Below are 27,992 nucleotides of genomic sequence, written 5' to 3' on the forward strand. Positions count from 1 at the left end.
CCTTACAGTAGCTGGGATTACAGGTGCGCACCACCACGCCCAGCTAATTTTGTATTTCTGGTAGAGACGGGGTTTCACCATGTTGGCCAGGCTGGTCTCGAACTCCTGACCTCAGGTAATCCACCAGCCTTGGCCTCCCAAAGTGCTGGGATTATAGGCGTGAGCCACTGCACCTGGCCCACCCTCATGGTTTCTAAACTGTCAACTAAAGAAAGTAGATGTCATTAAGGATGAGCCATGGGGCTCCTGTTTTGCTGAGTGGGCCATATGCAGCACACTGCCACCAGCACCTTTCCTCCTCCCCTCTTCTCTACAGAAGCAGCCACTCCCTAGATGATGGCTGAGGAAATGTTTCAAGAATAGCAAGCGTGAAGGGACACCAGGCCAGAGCCGTCCAAGACACCCAGGGCTTGTTCATGCCCTGAGTACAATTAGTGCTGCAACACTGTATGTATATGTACCATGCTTCATATTTCCTTAATATATAGGATTGATTTCTCCTTCCTATTTGTCCTTGTTCCTCTCAAGTCAAAACTCACATTCCTATAGATCTCAACACCCCTAGAGGCAATCAAAACAGGTTATTAAAGTAATTCATAATAGGAGTTTACCAACAGAGTTTAGCTTACCAGGTACTGTTGATTGTTAAAGAGAGCTTGGTAACCTAAATAGAGATCTCACTGGTAAGATGTGTCTGGAGGTCTTCCCACCTTTCTCTAGAAGAGTGCTGGCTACTTTTAAACACCTTCCTGATACTCTGCTTGCTCCCCCCCTTGCATCCCAGGTACCTACCTATAAGCCCTTCTTAGAAACATCTTCCACTTGCCACTTATTTTATTCTGGGTCAGTTCCTTGCAGGAGGTGAAATATTCAGTGGCCTAATGCTTAGTTCTAGGAAGATACTGTTCATTCAGCACCTTCCACGTTTCAATACTCCAAAATTAATTCACTGATACATGATGTGGAAAAAGCCATAATTCCCCAAACCAGCACACCCCCAGCAAATGCTATCCACTGTATGAATCAGCTCCTGGCTTAGCACCAAATATTCAGAGTGACTGGAAACATAACTGAAAAGTAACTGAAGTCAACAATGCCCACAATCAAAAGAATGAAAGCTATTTCCCTTTTAAGAGAAACTACTTAAAAAGGAGTTGGAGGTAGGAAGAAAAAGAAGGAAGGAAGAAAACCCAGTTGAAACTTGGCATTTACTTGAAGAGGAGCTAGCAGAATGTAGTGCATAGACAGTTTCACAGCACAGAGGGAAGGCATCGCTCAGAAGGCTTCCTCGGCGCTATTAAATTTCTTTGGTGGCAGCCTCGGCTGGGAAGGCAAGGCACAGAAGTTGCATTCAGGGTTCTGAGGACCAGGAGGTGGTGTCTCCGAACTTACAGGGATAGAACGGCTCAGGAATCTCGCTGAAGAAGAAGAAAGCCCGGTGTAGGAGGGTCGGAGGATGGTGGTATGCTCCTCTGTCTTTGCGCTGTGGGGGCCTGGGGGGCTGTTCAGGTTGCCCCCGTTGCTGTTGCTGCTGCTGCTTCTGTTGTACTGATTGTTGTTGAGCTCAGGGTAATTTCTGGTAGTTGGCTGGGAGCTGCCATTCAAGAGGTTGGTAAACAGGCTGGCTGTGAAGCCTGCCTTAGAGGATGAGGAGGTCTTTTTGTTCTCTGGATCATCTGTTGCAGCATTCAAGTTCCCTAGAGAACTGGCTAGCCGGGAGTTTATGGAAAAGCTGAATGGAAAACACAAGTGAGGAGGGAAAAAACAGACAACAATGTACAATCACACAGAGCTCATGTTTCTAAAACACATACTCATGACATTAGGGGAACATGATGAAGATGAGTCTGATCAATGTGAATGATGTCAGAATGGCTTCTTCATCACCCTTGGTGTTATGATAATATGTAGCCTTGAGTTATACATATCAAGTTGCTTTGTCAAAAGCAATTAACTAGGACCCAAGAAACTGGCTAAAACACTTTGACTACAGATCTTGAAATAGAACATCACGGAGTTTTATTTACCCTGGGGAGGAAAGTAAAGGAAAAGGGCCATGTAAGGGGAGCGTTAAAAGCAGACTTAAGTACATATTCAATCACATGATTACATCAAACATCCCACCCATTTTGGTTAGTTCTCCCTTGCCTATACGTGTCAGCTGAGAAATGACAATATCATTTGTATATATAACTGAACTCCATTTTCTGGATCACACTAAGCCAGCTGCTCACTCTCTAGAAGAAGAGCACGCTCTGCACCATTCCCTCCACAACCTTGTCTCCTGCCTTCCCAAGACAGGAACGGAAGCCCCAGAACATCACAGGGTCTTCCATCATTTCTCCTCTTCTCCCTTGTCCCCTCCTCTGACAAAACTGCAGCTAAACTCATCGCCTGCTGCAAGCTTCCTTTACCTCAAACCAGCACCTTAGAAGAGGGAGAGAAAAATTACCTTCTTACAGTGGCACCTGAAGACAAAGCAGTTCTGTTGATCCTCTTGGCCGTCGCTGAAGGGGACAGTGCCATTTTTGATGTCTTCAAAGTAGGTGCAGATCCTTGCAGGGATGAACTTAATCTTTGTGGAGAAAAATGGCAAATTGTCACAATAAAGTATTCTTATCTTAAACATTCAGCAACTAACTAGGACAAGATAAATTAATCAATCTTAAAGATATCATGGCAGGTCCTAATAGTGATGACAGCAGTGGCAGCCACCACTGACACAGCGCTAACTCTGCCAGGCACTGTTCTAAGAACCTTAAAGATGTCAGCTCAGCTTGTCCTCACAACAACCCTACGAAGTAGCTAATATTGCTGTCCTTACTTTACAAGTGAGGAAACAAAAACACAGAGGAAAAGTTCCTCATCCAGTCACTCAGTTAGTGAATAGCAGACCTGGGATTCAAACCCAGGAGTCAAAGTCCTGCTCTTAGCCATGATCCTGTCTTCCTGGGTCACTGCCCTTCTTTGCCACTGGTATTCATTCCTCAGCACAACCTTAGATTCCACTTCTTATATTTCAAATCCATCCTCTCCTTTTCACCCTACAAACTACCCTAGGCGAGGCCATCTTTATTTCTTATCCTTGACTACGAGTGGCATCTTTTAATCTTATTCCTAAACAATTCAAATTGTGAATAGCCTTCAGTGAATCATGTCACTTCACTGTTTAAATCATTTCATCTTTCCTCTGTGCCCATAAGCCTATAGAAACTCTTGCTTGGCTTCTGCAGCCCCTCCAAAATCTGGACAGGTCCTTCTTTCCACACTTTCCCATTGGACGTCTCTATTCCAGCTACATAAAAATGCCTTGAGTTCCCTGAATGGGTAGCGTCCACACGTTTGTCCAGTTTGCACAGACTGTTTTCCCTGCCAGGGCATTTTCTCATCTCCTTCCCATCCTCTACATCTTTTCTTCCATGTCCATTTGACCCACTTGTATCACACTTAGCCTTTAATGGTCCAATCAGCTGTTACCTCATCAAGCAAGCCTTCTCTGAGTTCCCAAGCAATATATGTTTCATCATATATTCTCATAGTAATCATAGCTCTTATACCATATTGCATCATCTGGTATTTGTCTATCTCCGTTACTTGATATAAGCTCCTTGAGGGCAAAGACTTCTCTCTCATTTCAATTCCCAGTGGCTAGCACAATGCTGGATTCTGAGCAGGTGCTCAATAAATATTTGCCAAGTGGACAAAAAGGAAAAACTGACTCAAATCTGGAGAGGCAGGGCCCAGTCATAATCTTAATACCAAATCTGTTTGATCCTAGATAAATCATTTAATATAGCTGAACTCTGTTTTCCTCTCTGCTAGAGAAAAGCTTATTTACTTGTAGACTCTTTCCTTCATTATCCACCCACCAAACAGCAGCTTAAGCTCATGTTTTGCCTGCAAAATAAAAATGGAAAAAGTTCTACAAAGAAGCAATTCGAGCTTCTCCAGAAGCTCCAGAAGCTTGAGCCCTCTTAGAACTGCCCTCACTAAACAGTCCTAAACCTAAGAATGAATAAGAACCAGCAGGTGAAGAGCTTCTTTCCCCTATTTCATCAACACTCTTGGCCAAACGTCTCTACTGCTCTCACCAAGTGCCACACCGGATTGTGGTACCACTCCAGGAGGTTTCAGGGGACATTTTTCCACAGAACAAACTAGTGTTCCCTCTTGAAAAGGAAGGTAGAGAAGAAAACAAGACTAGGAAATAAAGGAGGGGAACGAATGCATGCTGATTGGGAAAAAATAGAGGGAAAGAGGACCAATAAAAATGAAAATAATTTAAGCTAGATCTATCACTAGATCAAAAGGAAAGATGCAGAGCACCTGTAGTTTCTTAGAGACCTCCCACAATGTGCTAAGAGCACAAAATACATTGATGTCTCTACCACCACCACACAGCCCTGTGGGCATGCCAGCAAAAAAAAATCCTTTTTTTTTTTTGGTAAGCATTAAAAATAAGGCATAAACAATATGGAAGAGAAAGGAAGCAATTTAAAAAGCAAAAAGCTGTGTACAGTTGATTTTCGTGTTTGAGGCTTGGGAAACATGGCTAAAAGGAAGCATATATTTACAAGCTACTAGACATTCAACCTCATTGGCAGTACCTGAAAGGCTGGGATACTGCTCTTGGGTGTCCTTTTGTATCATCCGACCTGCGGAAATCAAAGACAGATGCTCACATATCACCAGGCCACACGTTTTCAAAAAGACCACAAGGCACATCAAATGGTATCAAACCAGTAAAAATATTAAATTAGCAAAAGGGAGAAACCTTGCAAATGGATATTAGATTACCCAGAACCAGGTTTGCTATCCCCTTTTCTCATAATACTGCAGAAAATGATAACCTCATCTTTGAGCAATATGAACCTTTATTCCTTAGATCAGGAACTCAGTAAAGACCCAATCTGACTACAGTGTTATAGGTTCTCCCAGATTACACATGAAAACTAAATTCCTTGTGAATCTGTTTGGTGTTTACCATACCGGCAAAACATCCTTCTGCTATGTGTATCTCTTATTTATAAGTCAAAAAAATGCTGCTGCTTCCCATTATATTAATTTGTGGACTGGGGTCTTGCCACCCAGTATATTGTAATTTTAAAAAATGATGATATTTACAAATGTTTGCACCTTTTGATTCCCCTTTTTTTTAACCCAATCTGAGCTATCAGCAGGTTTCAAATGTTGTGATCAGAAGTCAAGTCTCATCATTGATTCCATAAGTCAAGATGGCTTATAACTTCACAGGCACAGGTAAGAATTGCTTATTAAACTTTTCAAAAATAGAAGGTAAAGCTGAGGAACTAGCTTAGATTGCCAGAGACTGGCATACAATACTTTTATATACACTATGAGTCAATACAAAAGCCTCAGCACACCTGTGAGGATCCAACACAGGACAAGAAACTCATTCACAGCAGAAGGGGAGAAATCCAAACGGAATTTGAAACAGAGTCCCAGAGATAAATGCTTTGCAGCTTAAGGTAGAATTCCAGAGACTGAGATGCAGCAGTTGCTTTTGATAAACTTCTAAACTTTAGCTACTCCCAACAGTGATAAAATAATTAATAAACAACACAAAATAGTAAACTTAGTATTTGTAGAACAAAATTCAAAAGAGAAGATTACAGATTAAAGAGAAGATTAAATGTTCTATTCACAAAGGGAAGCACACTATGAATTGAAGTGTTTAAAAGAGATCTACCTAAATGCACAGGATGGTGAGGTACGTGGCTGTCTCTGACTTTTTAAGGCACGTAGTTTGTCTCCCTGGGTTATACCATTTTTCATTTCCACATCATCATCTTCTAAGTTATTCTGGAAAAAAATACACGTTCCACAGAAAGGTCAAAATTTGGCTTTATATAGGTTTCTTAACAGATTACATATATAGATACATTTTATACAGATTATCTTAATATAGATTAAGTCACTAAAGGTACTATGAATCAGCGTTGTCAAAGTTTACACAAAAGAACCCTCGACTATTTGCCAGTTCAATAGGCAACAAGTCAAATTCCAAATCAAAGAAGCATGGGAATAGATGTGGTAGAATATAAAAGGAGCTGTTTGTTACACTGGACAGCAACAGAGGAGACTCTCTCCTGCAGACACAATCATATGTTGGAATATAGCCTAGATACAGAAGGGCCCACAGATGCAGTACAAATATGTTTTTAGATACTACCAGGAGCCATCACTGCAAATTCCATAATTTGTTTACAAAAATACAAGATAAAAATACTTTAGGATAACTATACAGTAAGTTATTAACACAGTAATCATGTAACACTAGTAAAAGCACACAAGCCCTTTTCAAAAGGATTTAAAGGACCACGTTCACTAGATCTTTCCTTCTGAAATAACTCTTTATAGTTTGAAAAACAGAAGTACCATGCTAGTCTCTTCAAATGCTAGTCTCTTCAATAGCCCTGATGCAGGGGGAGGCACTGGTACCCTTAATTTATCGATGAAAAAAGGACATACTCATGGCAGTTAGGAATATTGCCCAAGCTCCCATAAACTCTTAATGACCTTCGTATGACTTCAAAATTAGATTTCTTGTCCCAAGATGCAATGTTCTTTCTAAAATATATGCCATAGCACACTGTCATTGCACCAGTGAAGACTGTATTTTGCCTTTTTTCCTCAACTGAAATATCAAAGTGCTTGGATTTGCTAAAAATCCCTCCCAGCCATAATAGTCCCCTCCCCTATTTAAAACTAGAACTCTTGTTTGATGAAAAATGTACTTCCATCAGTCACATTTGAGTCATTTCTCATCACAATACCTCCTCATTCCCTGCCACCTATGTTGGGTTCCACAGGTAACCCTGGGACTCAGTAAAAAGACCAAACCTCACCATCACATCTCTGAGTTTAAAAAAGAAATAAAGAAATGCAAAGCACAAGGTCAGTGGGAAAGAAAGAATAAGGACAAAAGCTTCCTAGAGGCAGTCCCTTAAAGAATGGGTACAAGTGACGCAGCCCAATATCCCAGGAAAGGTCGTCCTGCCCAAGAAGAATACCAGCTCAACAGTCACAGGATCATGGAGTCTTCATGAGAGAGGGTTCTCTTAGAGTCTCAAGTTGCACTTCTAAAAGATCTCCAGGAATCAGTTTTACCATTCAGTTCTATCCATACAACCCCAATGGGGGAGGAACTTATTACCATCAAAGAAGCCTGCAAGAACAGAAATCAGGAAGATCTGACAGCTAGGCTTGCCAGTGGGATGGTGCACGTGAGAAGGTGAGCTTAGCTTCACCAGGCTGCAGTAAGCACTCAATGTGCTGGGATGTTACCAGTTACTTAGCACAGAGCCAGTTTCCTGAATATGAGGTGAAGCCAAAAAACACATAGGCCCTCATGAGAGTGGCCAAGAAAGCTTCTAGGAGGACCTGACAGTATCCTTGCCACAATCAGTTTCATTGTCAACCAGGTGCTTTTGTACCAGGAAAGCTTATTTGTTCCTCCAACTAGGAAGATCTTTGTGTTTCCCACTAGAACCACCTTCAAAATTATAAATACAAAATGATTCTTAACCTGTAATTCTAAAATTCAACCTTTCAGGTAAGTATAAAGGTAAAACAGATATAAAAATTTACCTCCCATACAACCTTTCTGAGAAAACTATTACAGGATATGCTCTTCAGGAAAAAAGGAAAGACAACATGAGATCCAAGAAAATTAGGGATCTAACTGAAGAATATGAAGAAGAGTTAGAGAATGAGACTATATAGTCCTGATCCTAGGACTTTACACACACACACACACACACACACACACACACACACACAGCAGGGCTAAGAACAACCAGTCCAAGTTAGAAGGGAGAAATGTCTTCAGGAAAAGAATGGAATTAGAATGGAATTTTGCTGTGTTGAGATTTTGAAAAAATTTAAAATTGTTTGGCACAACTTTTTAAAGCATTATCTTTTCCTAAATGCATAGAAAACTATGCAAATTAAAAAAGGCAATTAAGTCTAGGACAAACAAAGAGAGCGTCAAAAAAGAAAACAGTCATAGTGTACTACTAAGCTCAAACCGTGAACAATATTTACATAGTAATAATGTGCACATGATTTGATTTAACGAATATAGTTATATTGGGAAGTGGTGGTGACAGTGAGCTAGAAGAGCTGCATCCTGTCTACAACAACCAGGAGGCAATAGAAAAATGTCCAGAATTGATCAATTAAAAAACAGCAACATAAACAAGGTATTTATAATAGAAATATGGCACTAAAAATAATACTATAATTTTCCTAGAGGTTTCCCCCTTTGGAAGTGGGTCCAGAGATACAGAAAGGCGAGAAAGGACACTGATATTTTTTGTTGCTAGAATTCAACACTTGTTGATATTTTTTAAGCTGTGATCATATATTGCTTGAAAAGAATAAAAGCATTTTAAAAGATATACAGTTAAACAGAAAATTAAGTAACAGTACATTTTAAGTTATAATTACTTTACATGTATTTTTCTCTCATTCTACTGTGAATCTTAAAGGTCAAATATTTCTGTAAATTATGATACATCTCAAAATCAGAAAACAACAAAAATACTACAATACACAGCCATGCACTTAACTACCCAGATTTAACATACTTTTACTTCCTCCCCTCAAGTTTACTTAAACACCCTCACGGGAGTCACCACATTGTCTGTGATCAGCCTTGCGGGCCACCGTTCTCCCCCAGCTCCTCTCGGGTGGCTGTGGTGGTGATGACCACGAAGGCAGAGGTGTTTCTTCTTAAAAAAAAAAAAAAAAGTATCTGGCTAGGCACAGTGGCTCACACCTGTAATCCCAGCACTTTGGGAGGCCAAGGCAGGTGGATAACATGAGGCCAGGAGTTCAAGACCAGCCTGGCCCACATGGTGAAACCCCATCTCTACTAAAAATATAAAAATTAGCTGGGTATGGTGGCGCATGCCTGTAATCCCAGCTACTTGGGAGACTGAGGCATGAGAATCATTTGAACCTGGGAGGCAGAGGTTGCAGTGAGCCGAGATCGTTCCACTGCACTCCAGCCTGGGCCATAGAGACTGTCTCAAAATCACAAAAAAAAATATATATATATATATATATATAGAGAGAGAGAGAGAGAGATGCAGATATATTTATGATATATTTTTATGTATTTAAATATATATGCATTTACCATATATATGGAGATATGTTTACCATATGTTTGTCATTAGTAATAAAGTATAGGTAAACATGAAAAAATATTAAAACCACCTATATATTTACCATCAAAAGCAAAACACATTAACATTCTGCCACATAGTCTTCCAGAATTTTCCCTGTGCTATATAAAACCCCCAACCTACTTCTTCCTTACAAAAAGAGGTTGTATTACATACATATGCTGCTTTGTAACTTTTCTAACTTAAAAAACATACAGTGGAAGTTTTTCAGGGCAAATTTTTTAAAATCTCTGTCGTTTTATGGCTCCATAAAATTCCATTGCCTAGATATGCCTAATTTTATTATTTAACCGATAGCCTAGGTTAGGCTATTCTCTGTCTTTCATCACTATAAACAGCCTCAACAAACATACTCTTATATATACATAGTTTATGAAGACTCTCTTATTATTGCCTTAAGACAAATTCATAGAAGTGGAATTCCTTTTAAAGTCATCCTCCACATATGATCAAATTGCCCTCCAAAAAGGCTGTACCATTGTAAATTCCAACTAGCAATGTTTAAGAGCTTTTTATTCCCTAAACATTTGTCAATACTGCATACATTTTTAATACATTTGATAGGCATAAATAGCATCTCATCATTTAAATTTGTGTTTCTTCCATTTCTAGGGAAGTAGAACATTTTTTATGTTTACCAGCCAGGAGGGTTCCCATATTGTTTTATTTGTGCACATAGTATTTTGGTGATTTGTAAGAGTTCTTTATACCCACACGACCCCCTCATTTGCATATGTTGCATATATTTCCTCCCATTGATCACTGTGAGAATGAATTGGAGGTCAAGACTCGGGGGAGGGACACATTTAAGCGGCTATGCAGTAGTCTGATGAGAGATGATGGATTGGATGAGAGTACGGGAAACCACATGGGGGTCCAGACTTGAGGAGCGGGAAGAAGGGGGAAAGATCCAGACAGGCAATACAGGTCTGAAAAAATCTATAAAATGTAAACTGTATTATTTTTTGTCTAAACTAATCTTTTATTTTGTCTCTGTGGCCACTGTACAAAGTGTGGGGCATTTTTAGGACTATGAGAGATAGAATATATAAACTATAAAATTCTCAGTGATTAATAAATAGCCTTCAAACTCAACAAAAATAGTAACATTATTCAAAACATATTTACATTAAATTACAGAATTAAGGAACTAAAAAGCTATATGGAAAAGGTCTTTGGCCTCCTGGAATACTGAATAAGACACACAGACATAAATATAACAAGCCTTATATTTATTAGGGGGTTGATCCTATAAGATATACCAAGTCATAAGAGCCTGTGGGAGGAAAATGTTTATTAGCAAATGCAGTATAATATATTGTGCGGCACAAATCAATCTCATGAGTTGGTAGCCAGGGGAGAGTTTGAAGGCTTTTCTCATCAGGTGCTGTTAGGCCTCCTTCCTTATACCAGATTCATTCTTCATGATGACTAAAGAACACATTCACAAATGACAAATGAGGAGAACCCAACCTGGGCCTCCATTCTGCCCTTAGGCTCCAGCCCCTCTCCCTACGAAATGCCAGGGCAGACTCTCTCTTGTCCCAAGCTGGTCCAGGAGAAGCAGATTCCCTGGAATCTGCTGAAAAGAAACAAAACCACTTGGCTGATGCTGGCAATAATGAAGAACCCTACCTAGTCCAGGGAAGACCCTCCTATCTTTGTCCCCCACAGGCAAGGGGTCTGCTCTCAGATGCCCCATTGCCCTTTGGAGGATCTAAGCAGCAATACTCTTCCTTTTGGATACTGGACTGCCCTACATAAAGGCAAGAAAATGACAGTAAACTAAAATATTGTACCAAAAGAAGTACAATTAAAAAAAAATGAGTGATGACCTAGTGAAAGAACAAATAACAACATGAAGAATAAATATTTTATTCCACCAGCTGTTTTCTCTATACACAATCGTGTCCACAGATTTCAGCTGGATAAAGTAATTGCTGACCAAAACCTAAACAAAATCCTGGCACAGTAAGCTATAGGAAAGGCTGTGGAAAGTCTCATTAAGAAAAGATCTATGAGATAGAATATAGCACACTAGGGAATAAAGATGGAAGAGTCATAATAGAAAAATGACATAAATAGACAGTTTAAATGGAAATGAGTAAAAATAGAAGTCCAAGAACTGGAAGATAAAGATGAGAATGGAATTTTTAGCAGACTTTAATAAATTGGCTAGGAAAGGTGGCTGGGTCATCTCTAAAGTTCTTTTCAGCTCTCAGATGTTGAACCTATGAGATGTAAGTGCTGGAGAAAGGCAAAGATGTCTTTATAATAAGCTGCTTCTGATCAATAAAAAGTTTGAATTTATCAGAGCTACCCACATCTCTCTTCTGGCTGCCCCATTCACTGCCACTGCCACTGGTTGGGACCTTTAAAACCTGGACCTCCCCATCACCAACTCCCTGGCCTTCCACCCTCAGCCCTATATGACACCATAGCCAGAGTGATCTCCCAGCACCATGATTCTGTGTGCTGTCACTCCCCTGCTTAATAACCTCTGGTGGATCCCAATGGCATTCAGATTAGAACTGGTCTTCACTGTCATAATGGGGGAAAGAAAGGTGCTTAAAAAGCAGGACATTAGAGATTTAATTTTTACTTCATAGATTTTTCTAAGATGTACCCTGCTTATGAGTACTTGATGGATTTTATAAATCACAATATCTCAAAGATGTAATTAAAACACTACATTCTTGTCTACTTGATTGTCAATTTGTATGAACTTGGCTGAATATTAGCAGCACCTGTATCTAATTAATATCACTAAGTCAAGAGCATCTACTGATTGGTATGCTAATATTGGCCTATAGCCCTAGAGTAGAAAGACAAAATGTAAAAACCCTGTTGTAATTCTGGACGAAGTTTATTAGCAGGGAATGGTTACAGTTTTGCTCAAAATTACTGTATATAATTTACTAAAGCCACACTGAAGACCTCGTAGAGAGTTAGCAGAGTATAGTGAGATGCCTCCCAGGGGGGTGGCTGAGGGCACAAACTTTGGAGCCAGAGCTCAGAAGTTCAGATGACCACATCACCATGTACTCAGGATCTTGGGCAGATGGTTTGACCTCTACCTCAGGTATGTCTCCTGTAAATGGGCCTAGTAACAGTGCCTATTTCATATGGCTACTGTAAGTATTAATAGAGTTCATTAATGTCAAGTGCCTAAAACAGTTCCTGGCATATAGTACCTTCATGCTAAGATCCTGATTTAATATTTGCCCTTTAAATAAAGTACTTTAAATTCTATCTTTTAAAATAACTCCAAGCCATAACGGACCCAAAGGCCCCTAAATGTTAAAGTGAGCACTTATTGCTAGTACTATTTTGTATTTGAGCACATAATGCACTTGCGTAGCTTAGATTATTACTAATTTCATGTCCCTGTCCTTTTTTCTTCTCTGAAACTATAAGCCTTCTTCATCCATTCACATAATACTTATTAAGGCCTTTTGCCAAAAATAGAATCATGATGAAGACAAATAAAAGTCTCTATCTTCCTAGAGAGTATCACCGAGCAGGGAAGGAGGGATGAGGACTGTGGGGGAAAAGTATAGTGCAAGGCAGGAGCAGGGAGCAGGGAGCCTAACCTAGACCCACAGGATGGGCTGTGTATATTTCATAGTGCCCAGCCCAGCACTGAAGTCCAGGCTCAATAAAGGTGAAGCCTCTGTTTTATTTCTCATAACCCTAAGTGGGCAAAGAACCACAACTAAACCACAACTTAGTCCATCATTAAACCACAACTCAGGCCATCACTAAACCACAACTTAGTCCATCACTATGACCTATATCATTCTGGATGTTTTCCTTTCACCTACATCCTAAGCACTAAAAAACTGTATATTTTTTTTTTTGAGACGGAGTCTTGCTCTGTTGCCCAGGCTGGAGTGCAGTGGCATGATCTCAGCTCACTGCAACCTCCACCTCTCGAGTTCAAGTGATTCTCGTGCCTCAGCCTCCCAAGAAGCTGGGACTATAGGCATGTGCCATCACACCTGGCTAATTTTTTTTTTCTATTTTTAGTAGAGATGGGGTTTCGTTACACTGGCCAGCCTGGTCTCAAACTCCTGACTTCAAGTGATCCATCCACCTCAGCCTCCCAAAGTGCCAGGATTACAGGCATAAGCCACCACGCCTGGCCTAAAAAACTCTATTCGAATTCTCCAAATATGGTAATACAGAGCTTCCTAGTAACTAATCACAAGAAAATTACTGTAGGCCTAGAAAGAAAAAAATAATTTAGAATCTCTGCTTTTAATCTTTTTTTTAAAGGCAATCTCAAGAGGAATACTGCCTTTTTGCACTTTCTATATATACAAACTAAGTAAATCCAGAAATTCCATGGACATTTACCCTGCATGCAACTTGAAACACATTAAATTCTTACAGCAGTCTCAATCTATTTTTCCATGTGCAATTTATAAGAACAATAAAGACATCACCAACTCTGTTGAGTCCAATTTTGAGTAAGCGAATTTTCCATATTCGTGTGATATTCCAGAGCTGGCACTAGATAAGCATGGCAAGAAAAGTGCTTGTAAGAGTTACTTGCACAAAGCCATTAACTAGTTAATAAAGTAGTCCAAGAGCCTATACATGATGCTGTGTAAAATATTCACCATACCATCATTCTCTGGCATCTCTGAATTCTTTCATTTCTGCTCTTGAATTTCAGAAACAATAGCATTTCAAAGGCTAAAACTAATATAATGATGGGGGGTGCTATGGTCTGAATATTTGTAGCCCCCAAAATTCGTATGTTGAAATCCCAATCCCCCAAGGTGATGGCATTAAGAGTTTGTTTGCCCTTTTTGCCATGTGAAGATACAGAAGGTGCTGTCTATGAACCACTAGGCAGGCCCTCACCAGACAACAAATCTGTTGATGCCTTGATCTTGAATTTCCCAATCTGCAGAACTGAGAAATAAATTTCTGTTGTTTATAAGCCGGCTAGCCTGTAGTGTTTTGTTACAGCAGCCCAAATGGACTAAGACGGGGGAGTAGACTTATATATACTTATATTTAAAACTGACTTATTTAAAATTCCAATCATATTGCATTCCTTACCCTCACAGTGATACATAAATGTTAAGTATTCTTAAGTTCAACAAATTGGGGATTAAAAGAGTATGAGAATAAAATGTTCTAACTACCAGATGTTAACTTAATCAAGATTATGATATAGAAAGTACTGTGTTCCTGCAAAGTAAATATGTTTCTCAGATAACGGGATTAACTTTATGTTTGTCTTTTCAGAGTTCATAACTCAAAGCCCTATTTACTTGAACTCAACCTGGGAAGGAAATGCTGACTACAGCAAGAAAAAGGTATTTTTGCTTAGCTATATTATCACGTTAAAATCTTAGTTCAGAGCCTTTCGTTTTATTTGCTCTTAATAGGTGAGACTGGAACACAGAGACAAGAAAAAGTCAACAAAGGCTCTAACATCAACATGACCTTGGATAAGGTGTACATTTCATCAGGACAGATGACTCGAATGGGTAAACTTAGTCACCTCATCAGTGGCCATCCTGGAGAACAGAGCACTGGGCTTAAAAATCAGTTCTTCCAACGGTCTCCATCCTTTGTCCTTGAAAGAAAACTCATGCTCCCAATCTCCAAGCACTCTGGCTATCTTTCTTGCTAAAAAGAAATCTGTTTGGGATGCCAATCATTAACCTAAGAGAGCTATGATGTGTTCTTTCCATTCTGGGTTCCTTGTGGGCTAGGCTTGAGCCATAGTATTTAGTTTAAGGCCCTTGTCCGGGTCTAATGGGTCACTGTCTAATAGAATGTAAATCTACACTTGTTGCTTCTACATTTTTTCTTTCTCTTTTCTTCTTTTTTACTTGTTTAGACAGGGGTGCTTGCTCTGTCGCCCAGGATAGAGTGCAGTGATGCCATCATAGCTCACTACAGTTTCGACTCCTGGGCTCAAACATCCTCCCACCTCAGTCTCCCAAGTAACTGGGACCACACAGGCACATATCACCCTGCCTGGCTTGTTCCACTATTTTGAACAGGTCCTTTTTTTCTTTTCTCCTTTAGAGATATAAAAATATAAACCAGATACTTAGCTTCACCTCAGGCATAACACGGTAGAAAGACCTAAACTAGGAATTGAATGTCCAGTTCTCAAAGTGGCCCCACTACTAAACAACCCTGGAACTTTGCACAAATCACAAATTTTCTGGGACCCCAGTTTCTTGTGTCTACAATAGTGGAACCAAACAAATGGTGTTTCAATGTTGTTTCTAGTTCCAAAAATGCTCATAATCCTAATTCTTAGTAAATCACTTCTATTTTTATTCAGAGGCAACATGGTGTGATATAAAAAAACACAAGCTTGGACTCAGACAGACATGGATTGAACCATGTTTGACATTGAGGTTAGAACATCTCTGATATGCAATTTCCTTCCTATAAAATAGAGATAGTATTACCTAACTCAACAGGTAGTTATGAATATTAATCAGACAATACATATCAACTATTTATGGTGGTTTGTTTACAGTAGAGCCTTAATTTTTTTTAAAAAAAAGTACCCTAATCATGTTTTCAAGTAGGCACTTACTTTAGAAATCAGCATGAATTTGAGGCTTTCAAAGCACCACTTGTGGTATGTATTATTTCCTCAATTGTCACATTAAAATTTTTCTTCTTGATATCTATTTTAATTTTCAAATGGAAAGTTTGCTTTTCTGTTTCCTTTCTATAAATATTCTGCCTTACCAAAGTAGCCTCCTTTATAATTTACTCCTTAAATTATAGCTTTTTTTTTTAAGGGCAATTGGTTTCTTTCCTCTGCTTCTTGCTATATAGATGGATGACTCTGCTTCTAAAAACTTGATACTCACGGCATCCAGAGAAAAGACACTGCTGTTATATAGGTCCAACTGAGAAACAAATGCAGAACATCAGTTTTAAGAATCTTCCTAGGGAAAACTTACCTCTCCAAATCGTTCCATGTTTTGTGTTTTTGAAAGATTTCCACCAATAGACATATCATCTAGGCTAGAAAGAATTTTATTAATACTTCCTTCACTGGATGGTCGATTTTTCAGTTTGGATCGGAAAATGTCTCCTTGGACCCACAACGATGCTTGTTTTCTGTATAAAAAACAAAACAAAACAAAAATGACAAGAAAAAGTTATTTTTAAAACAATCTACTCTTATCTCAAAGGTATGATGTCTTATAAAGGAAAAGATTTAGCAAATAAGCATTTACAAATCAGACTAGAAAGATTATGATATCTTAGAATAAAGAACAATGAAGTCACTTTCAAAAAGCCAAAATAAGGTTCTATATTAAACATAAATGTCATCTTCCAATATTTGTCTATATAGTTGACTGCTAAAGTCCTCAGATGCTAAGAACAAATTCCACAGCAATAAAGATTATAAGCCCATTTGTCTTTTAAATATAAATTTGAAATCTTCAATTTCTCAAATAGCAATTTGATATGACTATTTATAAAAACAGAGAGAATAACTAGACTCAAAACTGTACATGAAAGAACCTGAGTTAAATGGAGATATTACCCAAAAAAGTATTACATACCTACTTTTGGGTGGTACCATGAAAGGCCCTCACACATAACTTTAAAAACCTACTCTTAGAATCTAAAAGCAAGGCTTATATCCTCAGTTAGATTGTCCTTACAAAAGAAAATGTGTTTGAAGTTCATGTATAAACTTTCATTCATTAAGGCACAATCACAACTGTTTTCTTTTCTTTTTTTTTTTTTTTTTTTGAGACGGAGTCTCGCTTTGTCGCCCAGGCTGGAGTGCAGTGGCGCTTTGTCGCCCAGGCTGGAGTGCAGTGGCGCAATCTCGGCTCACTGCAAGCTCCGCCTCCCGGGTTCACGCCATTCTCCTGCCTCAGCCTCTCCGAGTAGCTGGGACTACAGGCGCCCGCCACCACGCCCGGCTAATTTTTTGTATTTTTAGTAGAGACGGGGTTTCACCGTGGTCTCGATCTCCTGACTTTGTGATCTGCCCGCCTCGGCCTCCCAAAGTGCTGGGATTACAAGCGTGAGCCACCGCGCCCGGCCCACAACTGTTTTCAAAGTTATACGAAGATAATTTAAAATATGTAAGCAAAATGACATTCTGAGGATTTTATTTTTATTGATGGGGTCAGCTTCATACATTTCCTATAAGATAAACTATCCCATAAAATCACTTTATTTCTATCCTATAACACACTGTACAGAATAGAATTAAACTAAAAACACTGTGGTTCGTCATAAAAAAATCAACATCCAATGAAATAATAGCATTATCAAGGAGATGCCACCAGTAAGAACATAGATTTTTTTTAAAGCAACAGGATTGAGTAATACTTTCTCACAAAGATTTCACATATCACATAAAATTCAGGTTAAAACACTGATCATTAGAGAAATGCAAATCAAAACCACAATGAGATACCACCACACACGAGTAAGAATGGCTATTATCAAAAAGTTAAAAAATAATAGATGCTGGTGAGGTTGCGGAGAGAAAGGAACACTTATACACTGTTGGTGGGTGTACAAATTAGTTCAACCATTGTGGAAAGCTGTGTGGCAATTCCTCAAAGAGTGACACACAGAATTACCATTCGTCCCAGCAATCCCATTACTGAGTATATATCTCGAGGAATATAAATCATTCTCCCATAAAGACACATACATGCAAATGTTCATGTAGCACTATTCACAATAGCAAAGACAAGGAATCAACCTAAATGTCCATCAGTGATAGACTGGATAAAGAAAATGTGGTACATATACACCATGGAATACTATGCAGCCATAAAAAAGAATGAGACCATGTCATTTATGGGAACACGGATGGAGGCTCCCAAGCCTGCACGTTGTGCACATATACTCTAGAACTTAAAGTATATACTTAAAGTATAATAAAATATATATTTTATGTTATATTTATAACATAAAATAAAATATTTTATATTTATAATAAAATATATCTATATCTTTTGATATCTCTCTCTGTATATACATATATATATAGAGAGAGAGAGAGGTTGAAAAGAATAAAAATCATGATTACAAAAAAGAGAAGATTCAGCTCTGTCATAAATAGTGAGAAATTCAGATAAATGAAACACACAGGAAGGACAGGATGTAAGGATGAAAGACTGAATCCCTGTCTCTCAAGAAGGGATTTCAAGTTTAGGATGAGAAAAGCAAACAAATGAAGTCCAATATTATAAACCCTATGATCAGGATTTGCACAGGACCTCAGGAAAAGAGGCCCCTTACTCAATCTGAAGGAATCAAAAAGAAGTTCCCCAACATTCCAGAAGTATCTGGAAAGACGAGCAGGACTTACCCAGCTAAGAGTATTGCCAAGCAAAGAAAACAATGTGGGCTGGAAAAATAGTGATATCAAAGAAAACAGCATGTTTATGAACATGAATTGTTTAATTTGGCTGAAGCAGAGGCTATGAGAGATGGGCCCTGCATGTCATCCTAAGGAATTCAAATTTGATCCCAAAAATACAGGAAAGACCTTTTAAGAGTCTTTAGGAATAAAAAACAAAGTGAGAACAGAGGAGAAGAAGGACATAAGAGGCTAGTTGAAAAAAATTCCAATTCCAAAAGAAGTTATAAAATGAAAATTCTGATGCTGCTGCCAACTTAAAGATGAAAATTACAAAGTGACAACTTTCACTTGCTTGGTTTGAAAGACGCAATCTGTCCCATCTCTGGAAAGGCTCGATTTGAACCTGAATATTAAAGATGAATAAGGTGTCAGAGCTGATTTGTGTGTTGCTAAGCAATGCTGTACGCAAGTGCTTCTTGAGAAAAAGCAGCACTTCACGCAAATTCCTTTTTATTGAAAATGCAAACCATGCTAGCTTTTATTGTGGTGTCTATTACTCCCTAAAAGCCTCATCTCAAACAAAAGAAGTAAAACATGTATTTTTAAGCATTTAGTATGTAAAAATCAAATCTTATGAAGCTAACACACCAGCTCAAAGTACATTCTCCAAGAATATAGTGCATTTTCTAAGACAGCATGAAATTTACTGACCCTCTGCTAATAGGGCATGTGCTTTAAAATGACAGGAAGAGATGTGTCTTGGTTTGAATAGAGCCTTAAGAAGTACAGCCAGTGCTGGGGTCATTGTTTTCAGCCATGTCCTTGCCCTGGGTTAGTTGGGTTTAGGCTAGCCAGGCATGGGACATAAGAAAATAACTAAATAATTTGGCTTATCATGAGCCAAGTTACAGTTGATTCTGATCTAGAGGCTTCACAGTCTTTTTTTACATCTGCTTTTAATATTCCTCTAATGAAATTCAAGTCAGTTACGCTGTTATAGTGAATATTCCTAGTTCTGAGTCCAGAACACAATGGAGGCTGTTGTGCAGGCTTGTGTGTGTGGCTGACCTGTCCTCCTTCACTTCCCTAAGCCCAGCCTAATCCCATCTCCACACCAACTGAACTCTTTATCTTCATCCTTCTTCCATCCTGGACAATTTTCCCAAAAAACCCAACCCTGACCCCAAAGTCCATCCAAAGCCACTATTTGGTCACTTCAAATAGAAACATAACCCACTTTCTAGCTTGGCCTAGGCCTACTCTACCCATGACTTGAGTAGCAATCTGTTTTGTGTACCTTCTATTCCACCAGCCCAGAGCTATTACGGAAACAGAGACAGCTCCTGGCCTAAAGAAGTGGGCTAACAAAATGGTCTACCTTGCTGTCAAAGAAAGACAGATGGGAAGCAGTAACCAAAATGCAGGGGGTGGGAAGGCAATAGGTATTCAAGGAGTTCTTCAAATGCTGTGGTACAAGTGGAAGATTCACTAGGAAGATGTTTAGATAATTTCTGAAAGTATAAGGGAAGGCAGTTAATTGTGAAACATACCAGAAAATGAAGCTAGAAGGAAAAAACTGAGGAAGGTAATTCTCCAAAAGATTCAACTAACTAAATCTAGTTTAGGTATAGAACCCTACAATCAGAAGCTAGATCATTGGAGTGTCATGCCAAAATGCAAACTTCATAACTAAGCATAATATATTACTGCTTACTTTTTTACTGCTTACAATACTTTTTCCCCCATCTCTAACCCTTTTCATATAGTTCTATACAGAGCACATGAAACAAAACAAACAAAAACCATTCATGGTAAGGATACAGAGAAACTGGACCCCTCGTGCATTGTTGGTGGGAATGAAAAATGGCACAGCTGTTGTGGAAAACAGTTTCACAGTTCCTCAGAAAGTTAAACATAGAATCACCACATGATCCAGTAACTCCACTTTTAGGTATATACCCAAAATCATTGAAACTAGGGATTCAAACAGATACTTGTGTACCAATGTTCGTAATAGTTGCATTATTCGCAATAACCAAAAGGTAGAAATAACTCAAATGTCCATCAACAAATGAATGGATAAATAAAATGGGATATATACATACAATAGAATATTATTCAGCCTCGAAAAGAAATTCTGATACATGTTACAACATGGATGAACGTTGAAAATATGCTAAGTAAAATAAGCCAGACACAAAAGGACAAATATTGAATGATTCCATTTACATGAGGAATCTAGAACAGGCAAATTCATAATGTCAGAAAGTAGAATAGAGGTTTCCAGGGACTTGGGTAGGGGTGGAGATAATGGGGATTTATTGCTCAATGGGCACAAAGTTTCTGTTTGGAATGATGAAACAGTCTAGAAATAGTGGTGATGGCTGCACAACATTGTGAACATATATAAAGTCACTGAATTATACACATAATAATGGTTAAAATTGTAAGGTTTATGTTATACATATTTTACCATAATAAAACATTAATTTAAAAAGTCAGTCTTCTATCTAGAGTAATAACTGGCATGAGTATTTAATAATAAATTTCTGATGCAACCACTGCCAAAGATTCTGATATATACTTAATTATCCTTAATACTTGAACCCATATTAGGATTTTATTTTTGTTTAGTCAGTAGTTCCAGTGTCAACTGGCAGTCAACAAATGGATCAGATAGTGCAGCACTAACTGTTGAAAAGAAAATCAGAAAATTCTATAATTGAGTGTTACTACGAAAATGTCATTTTCAGTAAATAGTGTAAACTCAAACCTATGCAGTATGCTTATAACTCTAATAAAACACAGTATCTTGTTTTGTTAAATTCTGATTTTTATAGTATTTCGGATTATAATTTCTGTATTTTAGGAAACACAAAATTTTAAATCCTTAAAATAAATAATTAAAATTTTTTAGCCTATATTCCTTGACCTACAGCATATATCTAAAAGAAAACCATAAAAGGAAATGGTACAGGTATGCAAAGGCACACAGAGTGAATATAATGGACTATGGAGACTCACAGAAGCTGGGGTGGGGGACAAGAGAGATTTAAAAACTACATATTGGGTACAATGTACACTACTCAGGTGATGGGTGCACTAAAATCTCGGCATTCATACTATGCAATTCATCCATGTAACCAATAACCACTTGTATCCCAAAAGCTATTGAAATTTTTTTTTAATTAATTTTTTAAAAAAGGAAATGATAGAAGTCAATCTCAACTAAAACTCAAACCATTATTGTTAGACTTTTTCAAGCATTTTCCACTTTCTAAACAGATGTTTTTCATCTTATTTTTGCTAATTCCTGAAATAAAAAAGCAATGGTTTAACTATGAATTTCTGATCTAGCTCAATCCAACTGTGAAACTTACCAAATGCTATCGGCACCAAATTAAGATGTAGCCTAAGTTGATATTTACAGAGTAAGGATGAGCCAAATACCCTTGTTATTGAATGTGGTTCAGGAACCAGCAGCAGCACATCACCTGGGAGCCTGTTAGAAATGCAGACTCTAAGGTCTCACCTCAGACCTGCCGAATCAGAGACTGCACTGAACAAGATCCCCCAACGATTCCTAGGCATTTTCACGTTTGAGAAGCACTGAAGACAATGGAAGGCTTGCAACAAAGTTAGAATTCTGAAAATATCCAACTCAGCAGAAGCTGATGAAAACATCTATTGTAATAAAGTAGAACAGAGGAATTATTGATTTATGGATTTAAGAATGAAAAAGAGTTCAACCATAATATTGTGCTTCATAAAGATAACCTCGTTCAAAATGGAAGCTCCGCTTTAGAGACAAAACTTCCTGCAAGAGCCAGATTTAGGCTTTATGTGAGTTCTCTCTGTCTCAAAAGGAAATGTAAAACAAAAACAATGCCATATTGAGCCCCATAAGTAAAGGATCTCCGTGAGCTGAAAATCCCCGTGGGAGCCCAACACTAGTCCCTCAATGATCCCTTTATAATGAATGAAAGCTTTAACAGATCATGATCCCCGAGGTCACAGATAGATCTATCTATCTGTGATATAGGTTATCTGTCACAGACAGATAATGATACCCAAGGTCAGGGGAACATTCACACAGTAAATGTTCAATAAATAGAATCAACCAAACTGTAAAAGCAGCCTGACTCCACCTTTATACTTCTAAAGGTTGTCTCTGAGGACTTTGAGTCCAGAGTTGGCTCAAAAACAAAAAGACGTATTTTTACATCATTTTAAGAACCTTGAGGATGTTTGATAGAAGACACATTTGGGATTCAGAATGGTATTTTTGGTTTAAGAACTTCAGCTTTAAATAGAAGAAAAACACCTGATGGTTGTTTTGCAAATAGAGAGCTTTATTTATATCCTTTAAAAGTTTAAATATAAAATTTCAGCCTGTAACAAAGGAGAGGTCAGCCAATATGTAAATTCATCAACAACTCAAAAGGATGCTAATTAACATCTCTCTTACTGCCAGTGAATAAGAGGGCTGCTTGTTTAAGACACAGCAATCAAGCACCTGGACATATTTTGGTCCTCAAGGACTAGGAGGATATGACAAACCAGCCTTTCTAAAGTCAGAGATTTGGAATTAACATTCTCTAAAAAGCACTGATTGACTTTTCACCTTTAAAAGAATACAATCACTTTAACTTGTTCAGTCATTTTTGACAGGTGAAAACCTAACAGAAAACGTTTTTACCCTCTTATTTCTTGCTTAATGAACACGTTACTTATTCATGCTTTTGCGTCATCATTGACTTCATACTCTTCGTCTCTCCGATCATTAGTCTTCAAAGCCTTGTTTTTGTTTTTTTTTCTTGAAATGTCCCTGGTACCCATCTCTAAATCTTCAGTCCAACTCCTATCCTCTTTTGATAAGTCCTTGTCTCTCTGAGATGGATGATAATAGTCTCCTTTTTAGCCTCTCTGATTCCAATCTCCATCCACCCAATTCATCTTACACATTGTAGCAACCCAAGCTTCCTTAAATAACACTTAAGTCACACGACTCCTCTATATGCTCTTATTCATCATACTTTCTAATTTGGAGTATTTGGAATTAAATACTCCAAATTAGAAAGTATGATGAATAAGAGAAGTTCAGAATATGCATGTTCATCACTAGGATCTGCACCTCCTACTGTACATATTTGCTGACTATCTATAAAAAGCAGATGTATTAATTTCCTATGGATATTGTAAACCATTACTGTAAATGTGGTGGTTTAAAAGAACACAAATTTACTTTCTTACAGATCTGGAGTTGGAAGTCCGAAATCAGTTTCACTGAGCTAAAGCAGTGACAGTAGGCAGAGCTGGTTCCATATGGAGGCTTTGAGGAGATAATTTGTTTCCTTGCCTTTTTCAATTTACAGTGGCTGCCCATATTCCTTGGCTTATGGCTCCTTACTCTGTCTTTAAAGTGCATCAGTCCAATCTCTGTTTCAGTCATCATATCAGCTTCTCCTCTAAATGGCTCCTCCTGGGTCCCTCTTCTAAGGACACTGTGATTATATTGGGCCCACCCAAATAATCCAGGATAATCTCCCCACATCAACATCCTTAACTTAATCACTTGCGCAAAGTCCCTTTTTCCATATACAGTAACATTCACAGCTGGTTCACAGGGATTAAAATATGCCTGTATTTGGGGAGACATTATTCAGACTGCCACAGCAGATTTCATGCCGAAAATTATAGGCAGACTAATTACCTTAAAATATAAGGCAATAACACTATTTCTGGAAAATGAAGTAGATGTACTTTTCCCTATTCTTCCCATAAGTAAAATTTAAAATCCTATATATATTTTTAAAAAAATAACAAGACTCTGAAAAATAGAAAAGAAAAAGGCAGATTAGTTGGAACCTTGAGACCTAAGTAACGAAATGGTGGTGAGTTCCTCGAATTTTCTTTTTCCCTTATATAGCCTAGTCTTAGGGCTGAAGAAGATCATGATTCAAAAATGCCAACAGAGCTGATTTTTTTTTTTCAACAGAGTCCCGCTGTGTCGCCCAGGCTGGAGTGCAGTGGCGCAATCTCGGCTCACTGCAACCTCCACCTCCAAGGTTCAATTGATTGCGTCAGCCTCCGAAGTAGCTGGGATTACAGGCACATGCCACCATGCCCAGATAATTTTTGTATTTTTAGTAGAGATGGGGTTTCACCACATTGATCAGGCTGGTCTCAAACTCTTGACCTCATGCGATCTGCCCGCCTCGGCCTCCTAAAATGCTGGGATTACAGGCATGAGCCACCGTGCCCAGCCCAGAGCTGATATTTTTAAAGCCCAAAGAAAAGCCTGCTCTGTCTAGTCACAGGAACAGGAAAAGGGTATCCTAGCAGACAACAAAACGTTTCAACAACTGCTCTTCTCCAGCCAAACCCCACAGGAAATAAACTGTGGCCCTAACCCTGCCAGTCAGCAAAGACTGAGAGAAGATCCTGGATTTCCATGCTGCCAGGCTATAGGTAGGCACCCCATACCCTTTGTCAATCACTTACCACAGAAGTGTCAAAGAAGGCTAAGTTGGGAGTCAGAGAATGAGATCCCCCAGTTTTGGCCCCACTCCTCACTAAGGTAGTAATGGTGGAACCTGGAAGTCCACCTCAACCAGGCAGTGACCAGCAACCCTCCCCTGTCAGCTGGAGTGGTGTCACAGGAGGCCTAGTGGAGAGTGAAGACTTTCACCAACACCCTTCAGTAACAAGGTGACCCCTATCACAGTGTCAGTGCAGACCAGATGGGAAATTAGAACTCCCACCTCCACCCACCAGCAACAAGAAACCCCTCAACCTTGGACATCAACAGAGGCTGAGTAGAGAATCCAGATGCCTGCCTCCACTGGTAGTAGCAATGTGGCAACCCCCTCCCTCCCAACCCAACTGCCACCATCTTCCCCTGCTGGAGCAGTGTAAGAAGCCAGATACAACAGAATGTTTTAGTAAGATCCAGAGTCTCACAACATACTAGGAAAATGTCCAGGTTAACATTTTCTCACATTGACATTGACTGAATGAAAAGAGATGATCGCTAAATGCCAACACCAAGATGACAGAGATGTTAGAAGAATTTGACAAAGATTTAAAAGTAGCCATGATAAAAATGCCCCAACAAACAATTACAAAGACACATGAAACAACTGACAAAATAGGAAGTTTCAGCGAAGAAATAGATATAAAGAAAACCAAACAGAAAGTTTAGAATAGCATATAACCAAAATGTAAAATTCAGTGAGTGGGTTAAATGGCAGAATGGAGAGATGAGAGAATTTGTAAAGGGGAAGACAGAATAGTAGAAACTATCCAATCTGAATAACTAAGAGAAAATAAACTAAAAATAAAATGATGAAGAGAGTCCCAGAGAGCTGTGGGGCTATAACAAAAAACCTAACACTCATGTCAACAGAGTTCCAGAAGGAAAGGAAGAAGAGGACAGGGTTGAGAAAGCCCTTAAGTAAATAATAGCTGAAAACCTTCCAAATTTGACAAGACATAAACCTAAATATTCAAGAAGCTGAGTAAACCTCAAAAAAGGACAATTCCAATGAAATCCACACCTAGACACATTGCCAAAATACTGAAAACTACAAGCAAGCAGAAGGAAATAATAAATATAAAAACATGAACCAATGAAATTAAAAATAAATATATAAGGAGAAAATTAATGAAACAATGAGCTGATTCTTTGAAAAGATCAGTAAAATTGTCCAACTTCTAGCGAGACTGACAAAGGGAAAAAAAAATACATAAATTACTAACATCAGAAATGAAGCCAAGAAAATCACTACAGGCTCTGCAAACATAAAGGAATACTTTAAAAAAAAAAAAAAACACTCTACAAACATAAATTTGACAATTTAGATGAAACGCACTAATTCCTCAAAAACAAACTACCATAATTCGCCCAATATGAAATGGATTATTTAAATAGCCTTATGTCTATTAAGGAAATTGAATTCATAATTTTAAAAAGAAATCCCCAGGCCCAGATAATTTCACTGGAGAATTCTACAAAGCATTTTAAGAATTCACACCAGTTCTCACAATCTCTTCCAGGAAACAGAGAAGAACAATTCCCAATTCATTTCATGAAACTAATATTATCCTGACACAAAACCCAGACAAAACAAAAAAAAGAAAACTACAAACCAATGTTACTTATGAATATGGACATAAAAATTTTTAACTAACAGAGTTCAGCAATATATAAAAAGAATTACACACCATGACCAAATGGTGTTTATTCCAGGGACATAAGCCCTTCTTCAATATACAAAAAGCAATAGATGTAATCTACCATATTAACAGTCTTAAGAAGAAAATCATGTGATCATTATCAGTCAATGCCAGAAAAAGTATTTGACAAGATTCAACACTCATTCATGATAAGAACTCTTAGAAACATAGAAATAGAGGGGAACTGCCTCGACCAGATAAAGAACATCTATAGAAAACCTCAATTAACATACTTAATCCAGGTGAATGCCTGGATGCTTTCCTTCCAAGACTGGAAGCACGACAAGGATGTCTGCTCTTATCACTCTTACTCATCACAGCGCTGGAAGTTTTAGCCTGTCCAACAGGGGAAGAAAAGGAAACACAAGGTATATAGATTAGAAAGAAAACAACTGTCCTATTTGTGGATGAAAAAGCAATCCCTGAGAATTTGCACATACATACACACACACACTCCCACACAAAACTCCTAGGTTTCAGGATACAAAATAAACAGAAAAATCAATTGTGGCCAGGCAGGGTGGCTCACATCTGTAATCCCAGCACTTTGGGAGGCTGAGGTGGGAGGATCACCTGAGGTCAGGAGTTCAAGACCAGCCTGGCCAACATGGTGAAACCCCATCTCTATTAAAAATATAAAAAATTAGCCAGGCGTGGTGGCACATGCCTGTAATCCCAGCTACTTGGGAGGCTGAGGCAGGAGAATCACTTGAACCCGGGAGGCAGAAGTTGCAGTAAGCCGAGATCGCGCCATTGGACTCCAGCTTGGGCAAAAAGAAGGAAACGCCATCTCAAAAAAAAAAAAAAGAAAGAAAGAAAGAAAAAGAAAAATCAATTGTATTTCTACATACTAGCAATGAACATATGGACATAAATACCATTTATAATTGCTAAAAAAAAATAAGTACTTAGGTGTAAATTTAACAAAAAAGGACTTGCATCCAGAAAACTATCCAATGCTGATGAAAGAAATCAAAGAAGATCTAAATAAATGAAAAGACGTATCATGTTTATGGATTAGAAGACTAAACAATAGTAAAGATGTCAATTCTCCCCAAAACGATATAGAAGGTTAACATACTTCCTATTAAAATCCAAGAAACATTATCTGTAGATTTAGACAGGCTTACTCTAAAATTTATATGAAAAGGAAAAGAAAGTGGAATTGCTAAGAATATTTTGTTAAAGAAGGACAAAGT

At 38.4% G+C, this 27,992-nt stretch overlaps 1 protein-coding gene across 6 annotated transcripts in view; it reads right to left on the reverse strand.

Annotated features, from left to right (window-relative positions):
- CDC14A (cell division cycle 14A) overlaps window positions 1-27,992 on the reverse strand; it is a 175,489-nt gene that overhangs the window by 19,304 nt on the left and 128,193 nt on the right. For 3 of the 6 annotated variants that reach the window (XM_058439535.1, XM_032155245.2, XM_058439533.1), the window contains 5 exons: window positions 16,172-16,331; window positions 5,711-5,823; window positions 4,608-4,655; window positions 2,453-2,575; window positions 1,195-1,732 (listed from right to left, as the gene is read on the reverse strand). In XM_058439535.1, the coding sequence (XP_058295518.1) occupies window positions 1,276-1,732; window positions 2,453-2,575; window positions 4,608-4,655; window positions 5,711-5,823; window positions 16,172-16,331 (901 nt within the window). In that variant the 3' untranslated portion in view covers window positions 1,195-1,275. Of the gene's footprint in view, window positions 1-1,194; window positions 1,733-2,452; window positions 2,576-4,607; window positions 4,656-5,710; window positions 5,824-16,156; window positions 16,332-27,992 lie in introns of those variants that run through there. The other 3 variants (XM_032155246.2, XM_058439534.1, XM_058439536.1) reach the window with 2 other exon arrangements.

Source organism: Hylobates moloch, unplaced genomic scaffold (genome assembly GCF_009828535.3).
Source record: "Hylobates moloch isolate HMO894 unplaced genomic scaffold, HMol_V3 SCAFFOLD_5, whole genome shotgun sequence".
In the NCBI taxonomy this organism is placed as follows: Eukaryota; Metazoa; Chordata; class Mammalia; order Primates; family Hylobatidae; genus Hylobates; species Hylobates moloch.